This window comes from Synchiropus splendidus, chromosome 17, assembly GCF_027744825.2.
Source record: "Synchiropus splendidus isolate RoL2022-P1 chromosome 17, RoL_Sspl_1.0, whole genome shotgun sequence".
NCBI lineage: Eukaryota > Metazoa > Chordata > Actinopteri > Syngnathiformes > Callionymidae > Synchiropus > Synchiropus splendidus.
In genome coordinates, this window is record NC_071350.1 from 19,652,457 (window position 1) to 19,670,870 (window position 18,414).

Below are 18,414 nucleotides of genomic sequence, written 5' to 3' on the forward strand. Positions count from 1 at the left end.
ATCCGGACCGAGCTGGAGATGCACATGACGTGCAACCTGAGGGAGTTCAAGGAGTTCATCGACAACGAGATGATCGTCATCCTGGGCCAGATGGACAGTCCCACCGAGATCTTCGACCACGTCTTCCTGGTAGGTTGTGGGTGGAAGGTTCTGGACCAACCTTCTCTCTGAGCTGTGCATAGCTGATGCGATCTCAGCACAGAAACATCTACGCTGCGCAACAAAAATCCATCCTGAAGTGAATATAAATCGCCACAGTTCCCAGACTCCGGAGCTTCTGGCCGTACAGACATGAAGCCTGGTGACATCAGACCAATCAGATGAAGCGCTCACTGTGCTGTGCCACCGTGTGTTTCCTTCCTGTCCTCCAGTGCAGTGCTGCTTCAGACCAGCGTGCGCCCAGTGACGGCGCTACATACACACCATGGAAGGAAGAGCAACTAGAAGAGCTGCTATTTGAAGGGAACTATTGGAGCTGGCTGGTGTTGAGGAGCTGGTTTCTCTTCAAGTGGCTGGTGCTCGGTCCAAATGTTGGGGGGCGGAGTCACGCAGAGGAGAGAGGATGGTTGCAGCGCAGGTTTCAGACCACAGAGAGTAGACGCTAGTCAGCTGAGGAGATGGTGTGGAGTCAGTGGAGAAGAAACCTGTTCCTTCTTCACTGGAGCTCACTGTTCCATGAGGAGCGCTCACTCACAGAAGACGGTGGCCTCCAGTGGACAAAAGTCACCCTCACAACAGACGGATTCAGGAGCCTCATCCATCCGTGTGAGAAAGGATCAATAGGATTGTGTTGAACAAATATGTGAAGAATCTCTACAATTCAAAGCTTTTATTTTTTTCTATTTTAAGTTTCACACAGGTTCCATTCCTCAATGTGAATTCTGCAAATTGTAATTAAAAGACATTTTTTAAACGACTACAGCAGTCACCACAACCGACACCGACAGGTGTCTCAGTGAGTGTGTTTGCTCAGATACATGAAACATTAGAGGGAGCATTGTTCTGTACTGAGGCGGCGTGTGTTTCCCTCAGGGATCGGAGTGGAACGCCTCCAACTTGGAGGAGCTGCAGAAGAGCGGGTAAGGAGGGGCGTGGCCAGGGCCCTGACCAATCAGAGGGAGGCTCAGCGGCTTCACCCCAGGTTTGACCCGGCGCTCTCTGATCCAGGGTGCAGTACATCCTGAACGTCACCAGGGAGATTGATAACTTCTTCCCCGGCGTGTTCGAGTACCACAACATCCGTGTTTATGACGAGGAGGCCACGGACCTGCTGGCCTACTGGAACGACACCTACAAGTTCATCTCCCGAGCCAAGTGAGTCCGGCGCCGCCTGAGAGCGGGCGGGCCGAGGCCTGACCCAGTCTGCTGTGCCCCTCAGGAAAGCCGGCTCCAAGTGTCTGGTGCACTGTAAGATGGGCATCAGCCGCTCTGCAGCCACGGTGATCGCCTACGCCATGAAGGAGTTCGGCTGGGACCTGAGCAAAGCCTTCCATTACGTCAAGGAGCGCCGCGCCGTCACCAAGCCCAACCCTTCCTTCATGAGGCAGCTGGAGGAGTACCAGGGCATTCTGTTGGCCAGGTACGCACGCACGCACGCACGCACGCCCACGTTTGCCTTCCTACCTTAATGAAGACCATCACCGACACAAACCAATCCCCAGCCTCTTCACCCAAACATGAACCAGACTGGAGCCTTCAACCTCAAGTTTGTGCTTGGACCTGTGGGGACCGACCCCATGAGAGCGTGATGTCCCCACAAGGATAGTGCTTTGTTAGGCCACTAAGTAGCATCATCAAGCCCACACACCCATATATATATGTACAGGTATATATATGTCTTCCTATCTTAGTGAGGACCGTCATGGACACAACTCTTTTCCCAGCCTCTCCACCCAAACACATGAACCAGACTGGAGCCTTCAACCTCAAGTTTAAAATGGGGCTTAACAAAGTGAGGACTGGCAAAACATTGTGATCTGTGGTGAGAGCAGGGAGCAAGCGGAAGATCAGCTAGAGAGGTGGAGGTTTGCCTTAGAAAGGAGAGGAATGAAGGTTAGCCGCAGTAAGACAGAATCCATGAGTGTGAATGAGAGGGAGCCAAGTGGACAGGTGAAGTTACAGGATGCAGAGATAAAGAAGGTGGAGGGTTTGAAGTACTGAGGCTCAACTGTCCAGGGCCATGGAGAGTGTGAGGAAGAGGTGAAGAAGCAGGTGCAGGCAGGATGGAATGATGATAGGATCAGAGGGACAGCACATGTGCTCAGGTGTTCAGGAGACCAAGTCAGGGAGGCTGGATGGAGATGGTTTGGACATGTACAGAGGAGAGAGAGAGAGCCAGCACATTGGTAGATGAAGATGTTGAGATGCTGGAACTGCCAGGCAGAAGGTAGAGAGGAAGGCCACAGAGGACGCTGCTGACCTGAGGATGGGTCGTGGGGGCAGCGGCTGAAGTGAAGAGCTTCTCCTGAGCCCTCCTCCCAGATAGGGCTTCCTTCAGAGAGGCTCCAGCAGAGGTCACTAGCTTGGTCTCCACCCAATGCTCGTGCTCCTCGGTGAGAGCTGGATGTGTGGTGTCTTTTGGCTCAGCTCTTTCTTCTTCCCGGGGACAGACTGTTAGCGGGCGGAGTGCGGGTCCTGAGGCAAACAAGATATTTAAAGTTAGCAAGCGCAGAAAAATACAGAGAAATATGAGGACCAGTCACAGGGTTGCGTTTTGGAGGCCTTCATCTAAATCAATTCAAAGAAATGAGGAAATCAGGCGGTAAATCTTCTGGATTCAGGGGTAAATAAACAAGAACTTCCTGGAGGGAATTCTCTAAAATGAGAGGGGAGAAGGCTTGTTGTCGACATGTTGATGAGTGTGGGAGACTGACGTCTGCTTCTCTCTCCTCCGACAGTAAACAGAGACACAACAAACTGTGGCGGTCGCACTCTGACAGTGACCTCTCGGAGCACCACGAGCCTCTGTCCAAGTCTTTGGCTCAACCGCACAGCCTGGGCCGCTCCGACCCCCACAACCAGAGCGCCGGCACGGAGGGCCCCTCAGTGAAGGAGCTGCTGGAGTCCCTGGCCACGGCCCAGAGTCCCTCCCAGGCCGGGGCCCGCCCGGTGTCGGCCCCGGCTCACGCCTCTCTCTCCAACGGCGTGTGCGAGTCGGCTCCGCCTCGCTCGCAGTCGAGAGCCGCCGCTCTGGTGCCTGAGCCTCCCAGGACTGACAGGCCGTCCCCCTCCCCCCACCCCTGCTCTCAGGTGTCGCCTAAACCCACTCAGGGGTCAGTGCCTGCCCACAAGCCCAACAGCGAGTCCGGCCCGTCTCCGGACGCCGCCCCCGTCCTTCAAACCAGTGATTTCATAAGCAACTCCAGTGCCATTGAGCAAGACGGCGGCGTGCTGTTCGGCCACGGTGGAGACCACATTAATTTCTTCAGTGCCAGAGAGAAGTTCAAGGGAATGACCCGCGATGGGAGGAGCCAGTCGGGGAAGAACTGTTGGAAGGAGCCGGTGCCAGAAGTGATGGACGGGAAGGAGGAGAGAAGAGCGGTAAGGAACCCTCAGCACCCGAGTCACCTGGGCGGGGGGGGCACATGTTGATGTCACTCTTGTGTTGTGCAGACTTGAACTGCAACACGAACCTACACTCTCACTACACATTCACATATTCATGTATATGATTTTAAAGACATTTAGAAGCACTGTATGTCCTTTAAATCTTTCACATATATATGATATGAAGTGTGAAATATTTAAACGACATACAATATTTATCAATGACAAGAAAATTCTCTATATTCATAATACTTTCAATATTTCACACTTATCTGCGTCTGCCTCGGTTCTCCAGCTACGCCGGTCTCAGGAGGACAAAAGGCAAATCTCACGACACCTATATCTTATAAATCAGTGTCAGGGTGAACTACACGCAGCTTTACGAGCCACATTTGCGCACGAGCTTCACCAACACTGCCTTACGTTGAAGGACAGAAAAGCCAGCGCTGCATTTCCCACTCGTTTGTGAGTGGGATGAATGGCTCCCCCTGCTGGCCGCCAGTCGTACCTGCCTGTTGTAAGTGGATGAATGGCCCTTGTTCTCTCCTCACGGCAGGTGAGCTGCCTTGTGCAGGTCGCAGGACTGAAACCTGCCCCGCCTCCGTCTCATGACAAGCAGGAGGCGGAGCCGAAGAAGCCGCAGGTGGACGGTGCCTCGCCGGCGAAAGAGAGGGACGAGGAGGAGACGACGGAGCGTCTCTACTCTGATTGGACGAGAGGGTCGGTGCGGCGCGCGACACGGCAGCTGGAGCAGAAGCTGAAGAAGCGCGAGTCGCCGTCGCCGTCCTCGTCGCCGCCGTCGCTGACCCGAAGCTCGTCGTGCTCTCAGTGGCGGCCGGCTCAAGGCCAGGCCGGCGAGGAGACGGAGGGCGCCGGACGCACCGGACTCCTGCCGCCTGCTGAGCTGCCAGACATCACTACCTCGACCGAGTCGCCCTTCACCTCGGTCAGCTTCCTGTGCCTGGAGGGCGTCACCGAGCTGGAGTCCGGCACGGACCTGTGGCCCGGGCCGCCCAGCTGTGACATCATGAGGGAGACCTGGGAGACGCTGTGCGAGCTGGGCGCCTTCCTGCAGCAGGTCAGCGTGGGCGGGGCCTGCAGGCTGGACCCGGCGCAGAAGCAAGGCAGCGGCGGCGGCGGCATCCAGGGGCGGGTCCGGGAGGTGGAGGCCCGGATCCGGCAGGCGGGGCTCACCCCTCCCTCGCTGATGAAGCGCTCCGCCTCTCTGGCCAAGCTGGGCTGCCTGGAGAAGCTGGCCAATGAGCTGAGCGAGTGGGAGCTGAGCCGTGCCTGCGCCGCACCACCCGCGCCGCCCCTCCCCACGCTGGCCGACGACTCCAAGAAGCAGCGCGTGCAAGGGGCCCCGCCGGCCCCTGAGGAGCCCGGCACAGACTCGCCGGCAACAGCGGCCCCGCGGCAGCAGTACGGCCGGACTCACCCGCTGCGGCGGCTGAAGAAGAGGACCGTGAGCGCCCTCTACCACACCATGTGACCTCCGCGCAAGCCGGCCAGACAAACCACTGCCTGTTGCCTTATCGGACTCGTGGAGCACGTCCACCAGAAGGCGCTGCGTGAAACCCTAACGGAGCAACAATCCAGTCCTGGAAGACTTGGCTTTGCCGAGTCAGCACATGTTCTCTGGGCGGAGTCGCTAGTCAGGCAGGTGACGTGACCAGAGTCTGCAGGGCGGGTCACATGGGGCCAGCCGGATGAGGGTGTTTCCTTCTGAATCTGACGTCTGTAGCAAAGCCATCCCCCGTCACCAGGTATCATCAGCTGTTTCCAGTTTAACACCAGAAACCACACAGCAGCCGTCTGTGACCGGCCCTCACCAACAGCAGCCTCCCAGGACACGCGAGTCAGCCAGGCTTTTCATCCCCGTTTGTTTGGCTCATGGCTTTGAAACGCTCAACACAGACGGTCCTCAGAAGAGGCGTTTGATGGCAGCTGCCATCAGCGGCCAGAGAGAGTGGAGACGGCGTCCTCTCCTGGGCCCGCCCCCCCCCCACGGCTCCTGAATCCCTACAAGTGGCGACCGTTTCCATTGAATGTAGTTTCCTCCCGTCGTCACTTGCGAGCTTCACTGGAAGAAATGTCTCCGGCGGCGGCGGCGGGTTGTCGTCCATCCCTCTCGACTCAATACCTCTGATCCGTCTGAGGCAGCGTCACCGACCCGGCGACTTATTTAACTCTGTGTGTGTGTGTGTGTGCGCGCGTGTGTGGAGAGGGGGTGTGGACATGTGTTTTTATATATCTGTGCGTGCGGTTTTTTGTTGTTTTTTTTAACTGACGTCACTTTTGTGCGCGTGTGGAGGAGGTGCCTGTGGCTGCTGTACACCAGGTCTGGCGCACATGCACTTTACTCCGTTTTTATTTCGCCCGGGCTCGTTGGTGTCACTCTTGTTTCGGGAAGCATTTTTACCTTGGAGTTGACTTTTCCTCGGAACTTTTATTTTTGGAACGATATCACTGTACAACGTCTTTTATATCATTCGCCTCAACTGTGACGATTAAACGTGGAATTTCAGTCGCTTGGTCTGTGGCAACTTCCTGTTGAAGCACGTGCTGGCAGCCGCCAGACGGTTGCAGGTTCGATTCCAGCTTGTTCTGCCGAGTGCGTGTGCGAGACCGAGGCGCCCCCTGCCGACAGTAGCCGGTACAGCCTCCGGCCAGCTGTGGCGTGGTGCTGGGTTTCAGGCTCTGACTCACCGAGTCACTCTCGGTTTTATACCGCGGTTTCCTTGGTAAATACCGGTCAATTTTCAGATTCTTTATACTTTATTTAAGTTGATTTGGGGTTTTTTCTGACTTCATTTCTCATTTTTCTTGTTTAAATGTTTCAGATTTATTTCATTTTTAAACTATTTAAGTGTTTTTAATTCACGAGCTCGCCTTTATCTCTGTTTGTTTCAGACTATCAAGCCGCCTACTTTTTAAACGACTTCCTAGAATACTTCACCATTGTGTTTATTTACTTTGACATTCAGTTCCTTGTTCTGTGCACTGATATTATAGCGGTTTTTTAGCCGAAACCCTTTCAGACTTCTGGCAACAGGAAGTGACTGGAGACGTGAAGTTTCGGCCGTTCGTCCCAGTGACAGTTCAATAGGCGCGTGATGGTTGACCTCACCTGAGCGACTAACAAGTTCATCACAGTTTTCATGTTTAATCGGTTATGAGTGCGCGTCTCCACGCGGCGGTGCACCTGAACGCATCACCTGTGCTGGTAGCCGCTAGTGACCCCGGGACTTCCACCGCCCCCCCGACGGTCCCCGGCGCCTGACGCTTCCCGCACTGACTTCCAAAATAGATCACCCCCCACCACCACCACCGCCCCCTCCCTCCTCCTCTCCAGCGCCTGGTCCCGGTTCTCTCTCTTTTCTGTCGAGTCCTTGTTCAGCGTCACAAGCCCCGAGTGCTCCAGGACCAGTTCACGACTGCTGGAATACGAGCCGCGAGGAGCCGCTCTTCACCACCAGAACCCGCCAACCTGCCCAGGGAAGAGGGGTCTCCCCAAGACCTGAGGTGAGCGAGTGCTGCAGTGCGTCGCCAGCGTCCTCGGACGCCCTAAAACAGGAGCCCCGTCCCTGAGCGCGCGTCGCCGGCGGCACCTGAACACACCAGTCACCGGCGACAGCGGGGTGCGTTCACTGCGTCTTCAACTTTAGCGGCAATTTAAGTTGCACTCCGGGGCTATTGGGGACCCGGGCTCGCGGGGGGTGTGTGTGGCTCGCGGGTGCTCTGGGTGGGACGCAGTGTGTCATGTCTATATTAGGAAAGTGGCAATGTCATTCTTTGGCAGGGTCCGGGCCCCAGGGCCGCGGCGGACATGCGCCACTGGGGAGGGCAGGGGTGGGAGGGGGAGGGGGGGAGAGAGAGAGGGGGCGAGGCGGGGGCCGAGTCCCGTCCCGCCTCGGTCGGAATTATAGCGTCCAACTGCTGTCTAAAGAAGTACGATCCCCCAAAACCAAATAGATCAAACAATAATAATAATAGAAAGGAGGAGGACTGGAGAGGAGAGCGATCGAACTTTTCAAAGTCTGAGACCAGCGATTCAGACTGTTGATATTTGACGGATTCAATTTGAATGTTTACAACATGAAACTAACAAATATTGGGTGAATAATCTGATTAAACTGCTCCATGTCTTGTTGAAAAACACAACAAAAAACAGCCGCTGATTCGTGTTTCTAATAAATGTTATCTTCACTTTAACTCGCTTGAATACCGAGTCTGGACTGACTGACATTGAACCTTGCTACTCCTCAGAAGGCTCGAGTCCTGACATGTATTCCATGAGTTCATGGATCCAAGTGATGCTGATCGGTGAGGACGCAGGTCGAAGTCTCCCGCTGGAGTCAGACAGTTGTTCTCCTGTGGCTCCTGCAGCATAACAAACATCAGCTGGTCCGGTGCCTCCCTCCTCTGCTCCACCGTGGAGGCTGGAGGACAGCCCAGCATGTTCACCAGAGTGTGATCATGACCTGATGCTCGTGCTCTCTGCCAGAGGAGCCGACACCACGGAGCTTCACAACCTTCCTGGACCAATGCTTCTGTGGAGCAGATGAGGCAGCAGCTAACTGACACAGTGTCACAGTGCGGCAGCACAGCTTCTCCCGCAGTCCCACAGTCCTGCGTCACTCTTTCAGAAGTTTCTCAGCCTGAAAACAAGTTATTTCTCTGTTAAATTGATGCGTGAACAACTCCGGCGCCACCAGGCCGCTCACGTCCTCACCTCTGATCTGATATTATTACCATTATTAAGTTTATGTGTCGTCGCCGGTGCACTGAGCTCAGTCGGCCAGGAGGTGCAGTAGCCCTCATCACACGGGGCAACAGAAGAAGAGGCTGTCAGGATGAACCACAACACCCTCAGGACGCTGGCCCATGGCATCACCGCCCTCTCACGACAGTGGCTTTATTTCAGTGATCCCACTGTGTTGCGTTTTATTCCATCAAGTGTTACCCAGAGCTGGTCATGTGATCTGCAGTGCCCCGGAAGTCATAGAAATTAATACTGGGGCGGTGAAATCCAGCCAAACAACCTGGTGGAACACCTCCAAAATCAAGATAAAAACCAAGATGCTGCACCACGGTTTCCCACGCAAAACCCGGGCAGTCGGGCGGCTTCTGCTGAGAAACCCGGACGCGGTCCATGTGTTTCCGTTGCGGTCGCTGGGTGACTCTGAAGACGGGATTATCCATGCCTAAATTTAGCCACGGTGCTGTTCACATTTCACCTCCTCACTCGCTGTCATGTCTCGCATGGTGATCGGTGGGACAGTCGACTCTTCTGCTCTGAAGGGGGCGCCGCTGTTCTGAGGGCGAGGGGCTACAGCGTCTCTCCACTTTATTGTTCCTTGATGCATGAAAGTGTGTGAAAGCTTCAGGAGACGTCCCGGCTCCGGGAGGAGTTCGGCGGTTCTCACGTCTCAGATGGGAGGTGTTGCGCTCCCACCTAGCCGCGGGTACCCGCCTCCTCCTCCTGAGAGGAGGTGAACTGACGACTGTGTCTCCTGGTGTCCTCCTCCTCAGCCATGAGTCGCAGCATCGTGCGGCAGAGTAAGTTTCGCCACGTCTTCGGTCAGTCGGTCAAAGCGGAGCAGAGCTACGATGACATCCGTGTTTCCAAGGTGACGTGGGACAGCTCCTTCTGCGCCGTCAACCCCAAGTTCCTGGCCGTCATCGTGGAGTCCAGCGGAGGAGGAGCCTTCCTGGTGCTGCCCTTGTCAAAGGTGAGTCCTGCGTCTGAGCCCCCGCTCACTTGTCTCAACCGTAGTCTCAGCCATAGTCTACGCTTCATTTCACTGCTTCATGCAACGCCGTCGCTTCCCATCGACATGATTCTCATGAGTCTGTCTGCGCTGGAGCGGGTCCAGCAGGGTCCAACTGAGGCCTGAGGCCAGATCCCAGTCCCTGGATCACTTGCTCTGAGTGAGGACACGGGCATCACTCGGGTTCAGCCGGGTCACTGGGGGTCACCTTGCTCTGCTGACTCGGCATGTTTCCAACCCCCCCCCACAGGTCCAGGTTAGAGCCGCCTGGCGCTTCAGGGAACCAGAACAAAAGCTAGGTTCCTGGCGAGACGTGTCCGACTCGTGAGTCCAGCTCTGATGCGGCGCCGTAGCTTCAGCTAGCATCAGAGAGCCGCCGCTAACGTCGGCGCAGAGGGCCACGGAAGTGGACCTGAGGGGTCAGCAGGAGAGCCCCAGGGCATCCTCCCAGTCGAGCAGTGGAGGCTCGGTGGTGACCGCAGGTGCCCCCCCCCGTCACGGCCCACCTGCCGAGCTCAGCAGGTTTTCCTGTGGAAGATGGCCGACAGGTTCTCTGGAGTTGTGTAATGTGCGAGCTGGACGTGACGAAGAGCAGGAGTGGTATGGAACAGACGACTATTAATACTCGCCGCCGTCCGACTCCCCCACGCCGCGTCCCCGGAGAGCCACCAGAGAAACTGCCCTTTCATCGCCCCGTCACTGCTATTAATACCCGCAGATGAGTGAGTGTGTGTGTCCTCACAGACTCACACTCTGACAGCAGAGAGAGAGACGCGGCTGGGAGCAGCTCTGCTGTTGGTCCTGGTCATCAGTTAGGGTCCGGTTCCTCTCTGACACACTCACACACACTCGCATATCATCAGGTATAGTGCTCAGATTTCCTCCCTCAGAGTCATGAGGCTGAGATTTCACTCACTTGGGGTGAAACGGGCCCAAAAAGGACAACAAGCCCACACACGTGTCAGAGGGACCAAAGAGGGACCGGCTCAGACTGACAGAGCTGCTCTCCTCCTGCAGACGGGTCGCGTGGACAAGAACTACCCCCTGGTGATCGGACACTCTGGGCCCGTCCTGGACATCGACTGGTGTCCGCATGACGACAACATCCTGGCCAGCGGCTCCGAGGACTGCACCGCCATGGTACCGCCGTGTGTGTGTGTGTGTGTGTGTGTGTGTGTGTGTGTGTGTGTGTGTGTGTGTGTGTGTGTGTGTGTGTGTGTGTGTGTGTGTGTGTGTGTGTGTGTGTGTGTGTGTGTGTGTGTGTGTGTGTGTGTGTGTGTGTGTGTGTGTGTGTGTGTGTGTGTGGAGAGGCTGGCCTTGTTTGGTCCCGGGTGCTTGCTGAGTCTGAAGAGATTCATCTCATGTGGGGGTCAGCTGGTTTGGTGGGACTTAAAACTCTTCTGTGGAGGTTAGACACTGGTCCGGTCCTCACTAGACTCTCGAGCTGAACCAGTCAGAGCTGAACAGACATTTGTTTCCCAGTCAAATGTCGCACACACACACACACACATCAGGACAGCCACGTGTGCATCGTGCTCCTGTGTGCGGGAGCAGTTGTCACCACCACACCCCCTCGGAATCTTCCGGCTCCTGCCACGGCAACAGCTGTGTGTGTCAGTGTGAGAGTGACCGGAGCAGCAGCAGCATCGCAGTGATGTCATGGTCAGATCGAAGGATCAGTGCCTCGTCTGCAGACACCAGCAGTGTTTACGTCTGTGTGAGCGACCTGTCTCTATGTGTGCGTGTGAGGACCGGCTCTAGCTCTGCTTGTGAGGACCAACTCTTAGAAACACGTGTGTGTGAGTGGGCTCGATTCATTCTTAGAAACACGTGGTCATGTTTTGCCATACTTGTGAGGACCAAGTCTTGACAAGACACCTTCTTGTGGGGACATTTGGGCCTGTCCTCACAAGGTTTAGAGGGTTAAAAGGTCAGTAAAAGTAGCTCATGACTGCGTAACTGGCCATGTGTTTTGGATGGTTAGCTTCAGGGGGAGAGGCTGGGGAAAGGGTGATGGCCAGGAGAGGTCCCCACAAGGACAGAGATACAAAGGTGTGTGTGTGTGAGGTATAATGTGAAGCCTGCTTGATTTTATTTGTTGCTTTGATGTGACATGTTGAGTGCTGAGTTAGATGATGCAGGTGATGATGATGAAGGTGAAGGTGATGATGATGATGAAGGTGATGATGATGGTGATAAAGGTGATAGTGATGAAGGTGATGTGATGATGAAGGTGATGATGATGATGATGAAGGTGATGATGATGATAAAGGTGATAGTGATGAAGGTGATGTGATGATGATGATGAAGAAGAAGACTGAAGACTCGCAGCATGGCTCAGGTGACCCGCTGACCCGAGGCCTGCACCTCCTGACCTCCTCCTCCTCCTCCCTCAGGTGTGGCAGATCCCGGACCACTCCCTCAGCCGTCCCCTCTCGGACCCCGTGGTGGTCCTGGAGGGCCACTCCAAGCGCGTGGGCATCGTCAGCTGGCACCCCACCGCCCGCAACATCCTGCTGACCGCAGGTAGGCGCCGCGCCGCACCGCCCTCCCCTGGCCTCCCCAGGGGGCGCTCACCTCTGCCCTGCCCCCAGGCAGTGACAACCTGGTGATGGTGTGGAACGTGGGCACCGGCGAGGCCGTCCTGGTCCTGGACGACCACCCGGACCTCATCTACAGCGTGAGCTGGAACAGGAACGGAAGCCTGTTCTGCACCACGTGCAAGGACCGGCGTCTGCGCGTCTGCGACCCGCGCAAGAGAGAAGTGGTCGCCGTGAGTTGGCCTCCAGGCGCCATCGCCGCCGCTCAGCCTCGCTGCTCCTCACGTGTCTCCTCCTCAGGAGCGCCTGGCTCCACACGAGGGGATCCGGCCCATGAGAGCCATCTTCACCAGGGACGGGAACATCTTCACCACGGGCTTCACCAGGATGAGTCAGCGGGAGCTGGGCCTGTGGGACCCGGTAAGTGGGCGCCGCTGACGGGGGCCCCACGCCCGACCTCACCCTCCTGGCTTCTTCTCCACAGACCAACTTCGAGGAGCCCATCGCCCTGCTGGAGCTGGACACCAGCAACGGCGTGCTGCTGCCCTACTACGACCCCGACGCCAACATGGTGTACCTGTGCGGGAAGGTGAGCCGTGGCCCCGGCCCCTCGCCGCAGCGCTCTCACTGTGCTTGTGGTGCAGGGCGACAGCAGCGTGCGCTACTTCGAGATCACGGAGGAGCCGCCCTACGTGCACTACCTCAGCACCTTCAGCAGCAAGGAGCCTCAGCGGGGCATGGGCTTCATGCCCAAGAGGGGCGTGGACGTCAGCAAGTGCGAGATCGCTCGGTGAGATGAGGTCGCAGGGAGGGCCGGGTCATGAGCCTCGGCGCTCCGGCTGACGGTGGTGCCAGGTTTCAATGGCACCACTGACAGCGCCATCTAGTGGCCCCTGAGAAGTAGGACACACGAAACCTCAAAAGGGGCCCGAGGTGAAGCCATTAAAAATCGTGTGGGCTTCAAATTCATGTCAACACATTTGAAAGAATGATGCCTTGGATTGAAATGGAGGTCTGCGATTTGATATTTCTACTGAGCCTCACACGCCTCACACTGCGGCGAGTCACTCCTGACGGTTCTGCTCCTCCTCAGGTTGTACAAGCTCCACGATAAGAAGTGCGAGCCCATCACCATGACGGTTCCCAGGAAAGTGAGTTTCCTCCGCCGTCGCTCGGGGCTCCAGCCTCTCGGCCTCCACTCACTCACGCCTTCTCTGCTACAGTCGGACCTCTTCCAGGACGACCTGTACCCCGACACCGCCGGACCCGACCCGGCCATGGAGGCGGAGGAGTGGCTGGACGGCCGCGACGAGGAGCCCATCCTGGTGTCCATGAGGGAGGGCTACGTGCCGCCCAAGAGCCGGGAGCTCAAGGTGGCCCGGAAGAACATGCTGGACTCGCGACCCACCACCCGCCGCAGCATCTCCACCTGCGACTCCAACACTCTGCCGGTGAGTCAGGTTCACTTCCTCACACCAGCATCTGGCCTTCAGAGCCTCCACTCACACCGACCTCCAACCTTCACGACATTTCACGAAACACCGAGAGGTCACGGCTCGCCGAGGCCGAGTCAAAGTTCACGCTGCGAGCCAGGGAAGTGGCTAGCTGAGGTACAGGCTGCAGCAGTGGGACGTGAGTTTTAAGCCAACAATAGTCCACATACTGTATCAGCAGCTTCTGAAAAAAAGTTCCTGCAGGTTGGCAGAGGGAGGGAAAAGATCGTTTTAGATTTGAACTAAGACTTTAAAACATGTCAGTCATGGCTACCTCCAGACGGGGGCGCTGTGCCCTGAGCGAGTGTCTTGCCAACCCCCCCATGCTGACAGTGACCTTCTCTCTCCTGCTCCTCCTCCTTCCTCATCCCTCCTCCGACTTCTCCTTCCTCCTCCTCCGTCTTCCTACATCCTCCTCCCTCCTCCTCTTTCATCCTCACTCTCTTCTTCTTCCTCCTCCTCCACCTCCGTCCTCCTCTGTCCTCCTTCCTCTTTCATCCTCCTTCTTCATCTTCCTCCCTTCTCCTCTCCTCTCCTCTCCAACTCCTTTCATCCTCCTCCTTCCTCTTCCATCCTTCTCATCCTCCTCCGTCCTTCCCCCTCTACCTCCTCTTTCATCCTAATGCCTCCTTCGTCCTCCTTCCCTTCCATCCTTCTCCATCCTCCTCCTTCATCCTCATCCCTCCTTCTCCCTCCATCCTTCTCCATCCTCCTCCAACTCCTCCGTCCTTCTCCCTCCTGTCTTCCTCTTCCATCCTTATCCTCCTCCTCTGTCCTCCATCTTCCTTCATCCTCCTCCTTCCTCTTCCATCCTTCTCATCCTCCTCCTTCATCCACATCCCTCCTTCCTCCTTTTCCCTCCATCCTTCTCCGTCCTCCTCCTTCTCACCCTTCTTCTTCTTGTCCAGCCGCAGCTGCTGGAGCGGCTCCTGGAGGAGATCCACAACCTGAAGGCCACAGTGTTGTCTCAGGAGAAGCGGATCTGCGACCTGGAGAACAAACTTTCTCAGTACACCAACGGCACAGCCTGAGCGTGTCAGCGACTTGGACCCAAAGGCACTGCCGAGTGGAAGGAGAGCCAAGTCGTCGGCCCCAGTGGCGAGGACAGGGAGACGACTCGCTCCGCTTCCAACACTGTGGACGTTTTTTTCCCCTGAGTCAAACTGTAAATAGTGGTGAAACTGAAGGTGTGCTCTGTAAAGCGCCGACTCCACGAGAGGAAAATAAAACCTGTGTTTTTGTACGTGTCTGACTCAAGTCTGACTCCATTCACCGAGAGTCGGCTGCGTCATGTGACTGGAGCCATGGAGAGGACAGAGTTGGAGGAACGTTGTGGTGAAGATGGAGGAGGCAGAGCGGCTGGAAACAGTTGACCAGCAACAGAACAAGACTGTCGTGTGTTCTCCAGCCCCCGAGCCAGACTGGACTGAGTTGGACCGCTGACCCGGACCCTCCCTGCCAGGCGTCTTCAGTGCGTGGGGAATGTGTGGAGCCATTTGAGGCCACTGATCTGGACTCTAGTGAGCATCCAGATCCCTGACACTGAACCACGGATCATCTGTGAAACGATCGCTTTGTTCACGCTGTGATTCTGGACTGGTTTGATTACATTGGTTTTATTAGACTGATAAAGTTAGTGATTGACAGTGGCAATAAAAGTGACTGCTAAAGGCAGCATCGTGTGTGTCATTCCAGGAGCTACAGTTTTGGCCATGATCCACTCACTGTGCTGTGTCACTGGAGGTCCAGCTCCCTCAGCAGCTGCAGCACCAGTCCCGCCAGCATCACCACGCCGACGAGTGGCGACGCCAAGTGGGCGGAGCCAGAGTTGGCCCCGGCGACGCCGTCTCTGGAGTTGAGGGCGCAGGAGCCCACGTTGCCCACCCGGTCCACCAGCAGCAGCTCGGCCTCGGCGTCCGAGCACGCCGCCTGGTAGTCGGCCAGCGTGACGTTGCCGTCGCCGGGGTCCAGTCGGGTGCTCAGGGTTCCGTTCCCCTGACGGAGGCTGACCCGCTCCACGCCGGTGCCGTCGTCCCCGTCAGACACGCGGACAGAGACGGCCCAGCGGGGGGCGCTGACGTTCAGGGAGCAGTTGGTCTGCAAACTGATGAGCTGACACACCGGCGGCGTGAAGTCGGTCACCTGCAGGGGGGGACGGAGAGTGCTGCGTCAGCACGCTCTCCGGAGCTCGGCGGGCTGCACTCACCGTGTTGACGATGGTGAACTGCTTGGTGATGTAGTTGCCGTCGTCGCCGCTGGGCCACTGGGCCTCGATGACCAGGGTCACGTCGGTGCCGGACGGCGTGTTCAGGGGCACCGACAGAGTCACGCTGCCGTTGTTGCTGCCGCCGTCCAGCAGCAAACTGCTGGGAGAAGTGGAGTCATAGCCGCGGCTGTTGGAGGCTCGGATGGTGACGTTTCCTGCGGCCCCTGAACTCATCACGATGAAAGGCACGGTGAAGGGACTTCCTGGGACGATGATGGCGTCCGCCTCGGCCTGAGGAGAGCGAGCGTGAGTCTGGAAGCCTTCACCAGCCGAGACGCTCAGGTGAGCCCACCGTGATGGTCAGGTTGGAGCCTCTGACGTTGGTGGGCGACTGTCTCTGGAAGACTTTGGAGGCTCTGGTGCTCACGCCGTCCACGCGGCCCGTCACCCTCACCACGAAGGGATCCAGCGGGATCCTGCCGAGCGTCACCAGGTAGCTGCCGTCGTCCTGCAGCGCCAGCGTGCCCGGGACGGTGGCGGAGCCGGACGACTCCACCAGGCTGGCCTCGGTCAGCGTGGCCACGTCGCTCCCCGTCAGAGACACCAGCAGGGTGCCGTTGACGCCTGGAGCACAGGGAGGTTCCAGTCACTGACTCATGGGAGCGAGAGACACGTCGGGCCACGGGGATCTCTACCTGCCAGCGGTCGAGTCTCCAGGACGTCAAAGCCTCCGAACGAGCCGCTCGACGGCTGCACGAAGTCGAACAGGAAGTCCAGGTCACTCTGACCTTTGACATGAAGGTGACTTTTGATGTTAGCTCCGCTCACACCTCTCCCCCACGCGTCGGCGGGTCTCACCTAGGACCTTCAGGGTGTAGGGGTTGGAGGACTCCATCTTTATCTTCCAGGCCCCTGCAGCGTCGTTGAGCTTCAGACTCTGGAAGTTGCCCACCGTCTGAGAGGAGGAGATGACCGAGCCGCTGCTGCCGCTCACCTGGGAGGAGCCTGGGGAAGGAGGGCGAGGGAGCACCACCTTCATCACAACACACCACCTCTGCTCACTCATGATGGACGCATGTGTCAGACTGGCCGAGAGAAGGCGCGAGACAAAGCAACTGTGGTCTCCTTCCTTCTCAGCTGCCTGACCACGCCCCCTGGTGGCACCTTTATGGCGTTGTTAGCGCTGTTATACAGATGACGACGCGTCTGCTCCAACATGGCAGCCGTGGGCAGGAGCTGCCCTCTGGATGGAGGAAACTCAGACGACGATGGAGTCATTCATCAGGACAAATGCTCTCCAAAACAGTGTTACATCGTTCAGCAGCAATGGGAGAAAACCGTAGGACAATAGAGTTTCCAGTTCAAACCACTGGTGTAGGAACACGTCGTCACTGCAAACACTTCAAACCGATTCACGTCACCTAACGTCTCGTGTACGTGGTGATGCGCCGTCTCTGGCGCTGCTCACCTGACGGGTCGGTGACGGTGACCGTCACGGAGCGTCCGGTGATGAAGACCCTCAGGTTGCTCACCGTTTCATCCACCTGGAAGGAGAACTCCTGGGTCCTTCCTGGGCTCCTGCTGACCTGCAGGAGAGTCACCTGCGGGACAGAGAGGACGGTGAGCTGCTGCTGCTGCTGCGGCTGAAGACGCTGCCGCGGTGACAGCACTCACCGGAGACAAGTTGGACGTCTCCATGATGATGTTGGCGGCTGTCTGCAGCTCGCTGGTCCGCACCTCCACCGTTTGACCTCCGGAGACCTGGGACAGCTGCTGGTACACCTCCAGGTCCGAGTCGGAAACCGCCCTTGGCCTCCTCTGGTTGGTCACCGTGGAGTTAGTGACCATGAAGTTGACCTGCGACAGAGGGCGCTAATGATGAGAATAATGAGACAGCCACCATGGTGACGGGGGCGGAGACACGCGCCCAACGTTCCCTCTAATGTTCCATGTGTCTGAGCAAACACAGCCACTCTGAGCGCTGGACCAGTGTCAGCCACCTGTCGGCTGTGGTGACTGCTGTAGTGAGCTTGTCATAGTGTTTAAAAATATTTGCAATTTCATAATTCACATTGAGGAATGGAACCTGGGTGACATTAAAAATGTTATTTAAAGGGAGGAAACTTCATCTGACTGCTCTGATGTCACCAGGCTTCATGTCTGGACGGCCAGAAGCTCCATAGCCCGGGAACTGTGGCGATTTAGATTCAGTCCGGGGTGGATTTGTGTTGCGCCGTGTCAATGTTTCTGTGCAGAGATCGCATCAGCTGTGCGCAGCTCAGAGGGAAGGTTGCACGCACCACGGTCTGCTGGCGTTCGATGAGAGCGATGACTGTGCTGCTGATGCTCCTGTCCTTGGCCGGAGCGTCGGTGAAGAGGAAGACTTCAGAGCTCTTGGGAGCAGCGTTCAGAGCCATCTGTGGAGCAAGAAGTCGAGCGCGTTCTAAAACCCTGAGGTGGGTGGAAGCTGAATGAGACACCTGAAGTCCGGAGAGGCTCTTCTCGGCATCGTCACTCCCACCGGACACCGACAGCGAGTTGATGATGCTCATGAAGACGTTTGGGTCCGTGGTCCTCACCAGAGGTCCAACATCTGCCGGACAAATGACTGGATTCAGCCACAGTACAGGTGCAATGGAAGATTACGCCTCCAGGGGGCGCCACACCCGCCCTCGCACAGAGGTGAGCGATTCAATTTCCTGAAGGGCCACATTAGAAACTGTAACGGTTGTGAGAAGAAAGACAGCGACGACCATGAAACATGATGGAAAAACATCTATCAAAATATATACTGGAGTAACAAGGACAAACTGAACCTCGGAAGATGCAATGTAATGAAGGATATGAAGACGTGT

General features: G+C 56.8%; 3 protein-coding genes across 8 annotated transcripts in view; 2 read left to right on the forward strand and 1 right to left on the reverse strand.

Annotated features, from left to right (window-relative positions):
• LOC128748622 (protein phosphatase Slingshot homolog 2-like) overlaps positions 1-6,073 on the forward strand; it is a 15,965-nt gene extending 9,892 nt beyond the window's left edge. For both annotated transcript variants that reach the window (XM_053847564.1, XM_053847562.1), the window contains 6 exons: positions 1-129; positions 1,033-1,079; positions 1,168-1,314; positions 1,379-1,579; positions 2,898-3,540; positions 4,103-6,073. In XM_053847564.1, coding sequence (XP_053703539.1) covers positions 1-129; positions 1,033-1,079; positions 1,168-1,314; positions 1,379-1,579; positions 2,898-3,540; positions 4,103-5,038 — 2,103 coding nt within the window. In that variant the 3' untranslated portion in view covers positions 5,039-6,073. The remainder of the gene's footprint in view (positions 130-1,032; positions 1,080-1,167; positions 1,315-1,378; positions 1,580-2,897; positions 3,541-4,102) is intronic.
• On the forward strand, positions 3,413-14,951 carry coro6 (coronin 6). 4 transcript variants are annotated; one of them, XM_053847571.1, is made up of 11 exons: positions 6,221-7,071; positions 9,082-9,281; positions 10,338-10,460; positions 11,717-11,846; positions 11,915-12,093; positions 12,161-12,280; positions 12,345-12,449; positions 12,505-12,650; positions 12,954-13,011; positions 13,084-13,311; positions 14,262-14,951. In XM_053847571.1, the coding sequence occupies exons 2-11, from the start codon at positions 9,084-9,086 to the stop codon at positions 14,382-14,384; spliced, it is 1,410 nt and encodes a 469-aa protein (XP_053703546.1). In that variant the 5' UTR covers positions 6,221-7,071; positions 9,082-9,083; the 3' UTR covers positions 14,385-14,951. The 4 variants fall into 4 exon arrangements, with proteins under 4 accessions (XP_053703544.1, XP_053703546.1, XP_053703543.1 ...); XM_053847569.1 differs by lacking the exons at positions 6,221-7,071; positions 14,262-14,951 and adding an exon at positions 3,413-3,540 and having other exon boundaries at positions 13,084-13,608; XM_053847568.1 differs by lacking the exon at positions 14,262-14,951 and having other exon boundaries at positions 13,084-13,608.
• Positions 14,221-18,414, reverse strand: part of LOC128748623 (von Willebrand factor A domain-containing protein 7-like) — a 7,267-nt gene continuing 3,073 nt past the window's right edge. The window contains exons 8-17 of one of the 2 annotated variants that reach the window (XM_053847566.1): positions 18,040-18,152; positions 17,860-17,976; positions 17,234-17,416; positions 17,028-17,160; positions 16,418-16,564; positions 16,255-16,347; positions 15,912-16,183; positions 15,560-15,850; positions 15,079-15,495; positions 14,241-14,342 (exon numbers count right to left, since the gene is read on the reverse strand). In XM_053847566.1, coding sequence (XP_053703541.1) covers positions 15,088-15,495; positions 15,560-15,850; positions 15,912-16,183; positions 16,255-16,347; positions 16,418-16,564; positions 17,028-17,160; positions 17,234-17,416; positions 17,860-17,976; positions 18,040-18,152 — 1,757 coding nt within the window. In that variant the 3' untranslated portion in view covers positions 14,241-14,342; positions 15,079-15,087. Of the gene's footprint in view, positions 15,496-15,559; positions 15,851-15,911; positions 16,184-16,254; positions 16,348-16,417; positions 16,565-17,027; positions 17,161-17,233; positions 17,417-17,859; positions 17,977-18,039; positions 18,153-18,414 lie in introns of both variants that reach the window. The other variant, XM_053847565.1, reaches the window with a different exon arrangement.

Bases quoted from the DNA above. Each gene is read 5' to 3' on its own strand.
- coro6 (XM_053847569.1), top strand. From the start codon at position 9,084: ATGAGTCGCAGCATCGTGCGGCAGAGTAAGTTTCGCCACGTCTTCGGT. The intron at 10,461-11,716 runs GTACCGCCGTGT...CTCCTCCCTCAG, and splicing joins CCGAGGACTGCACCGCCATG to GTGTGGCAGATCCCGGACCA. The intron at 12,651-12,953 runs GTGAGATGAGGT...GCTCCTCCTCAG, and splicing joins AGCAAGTGCGAGATCGCTCG to GTTGTACAAGCTCCACGATA.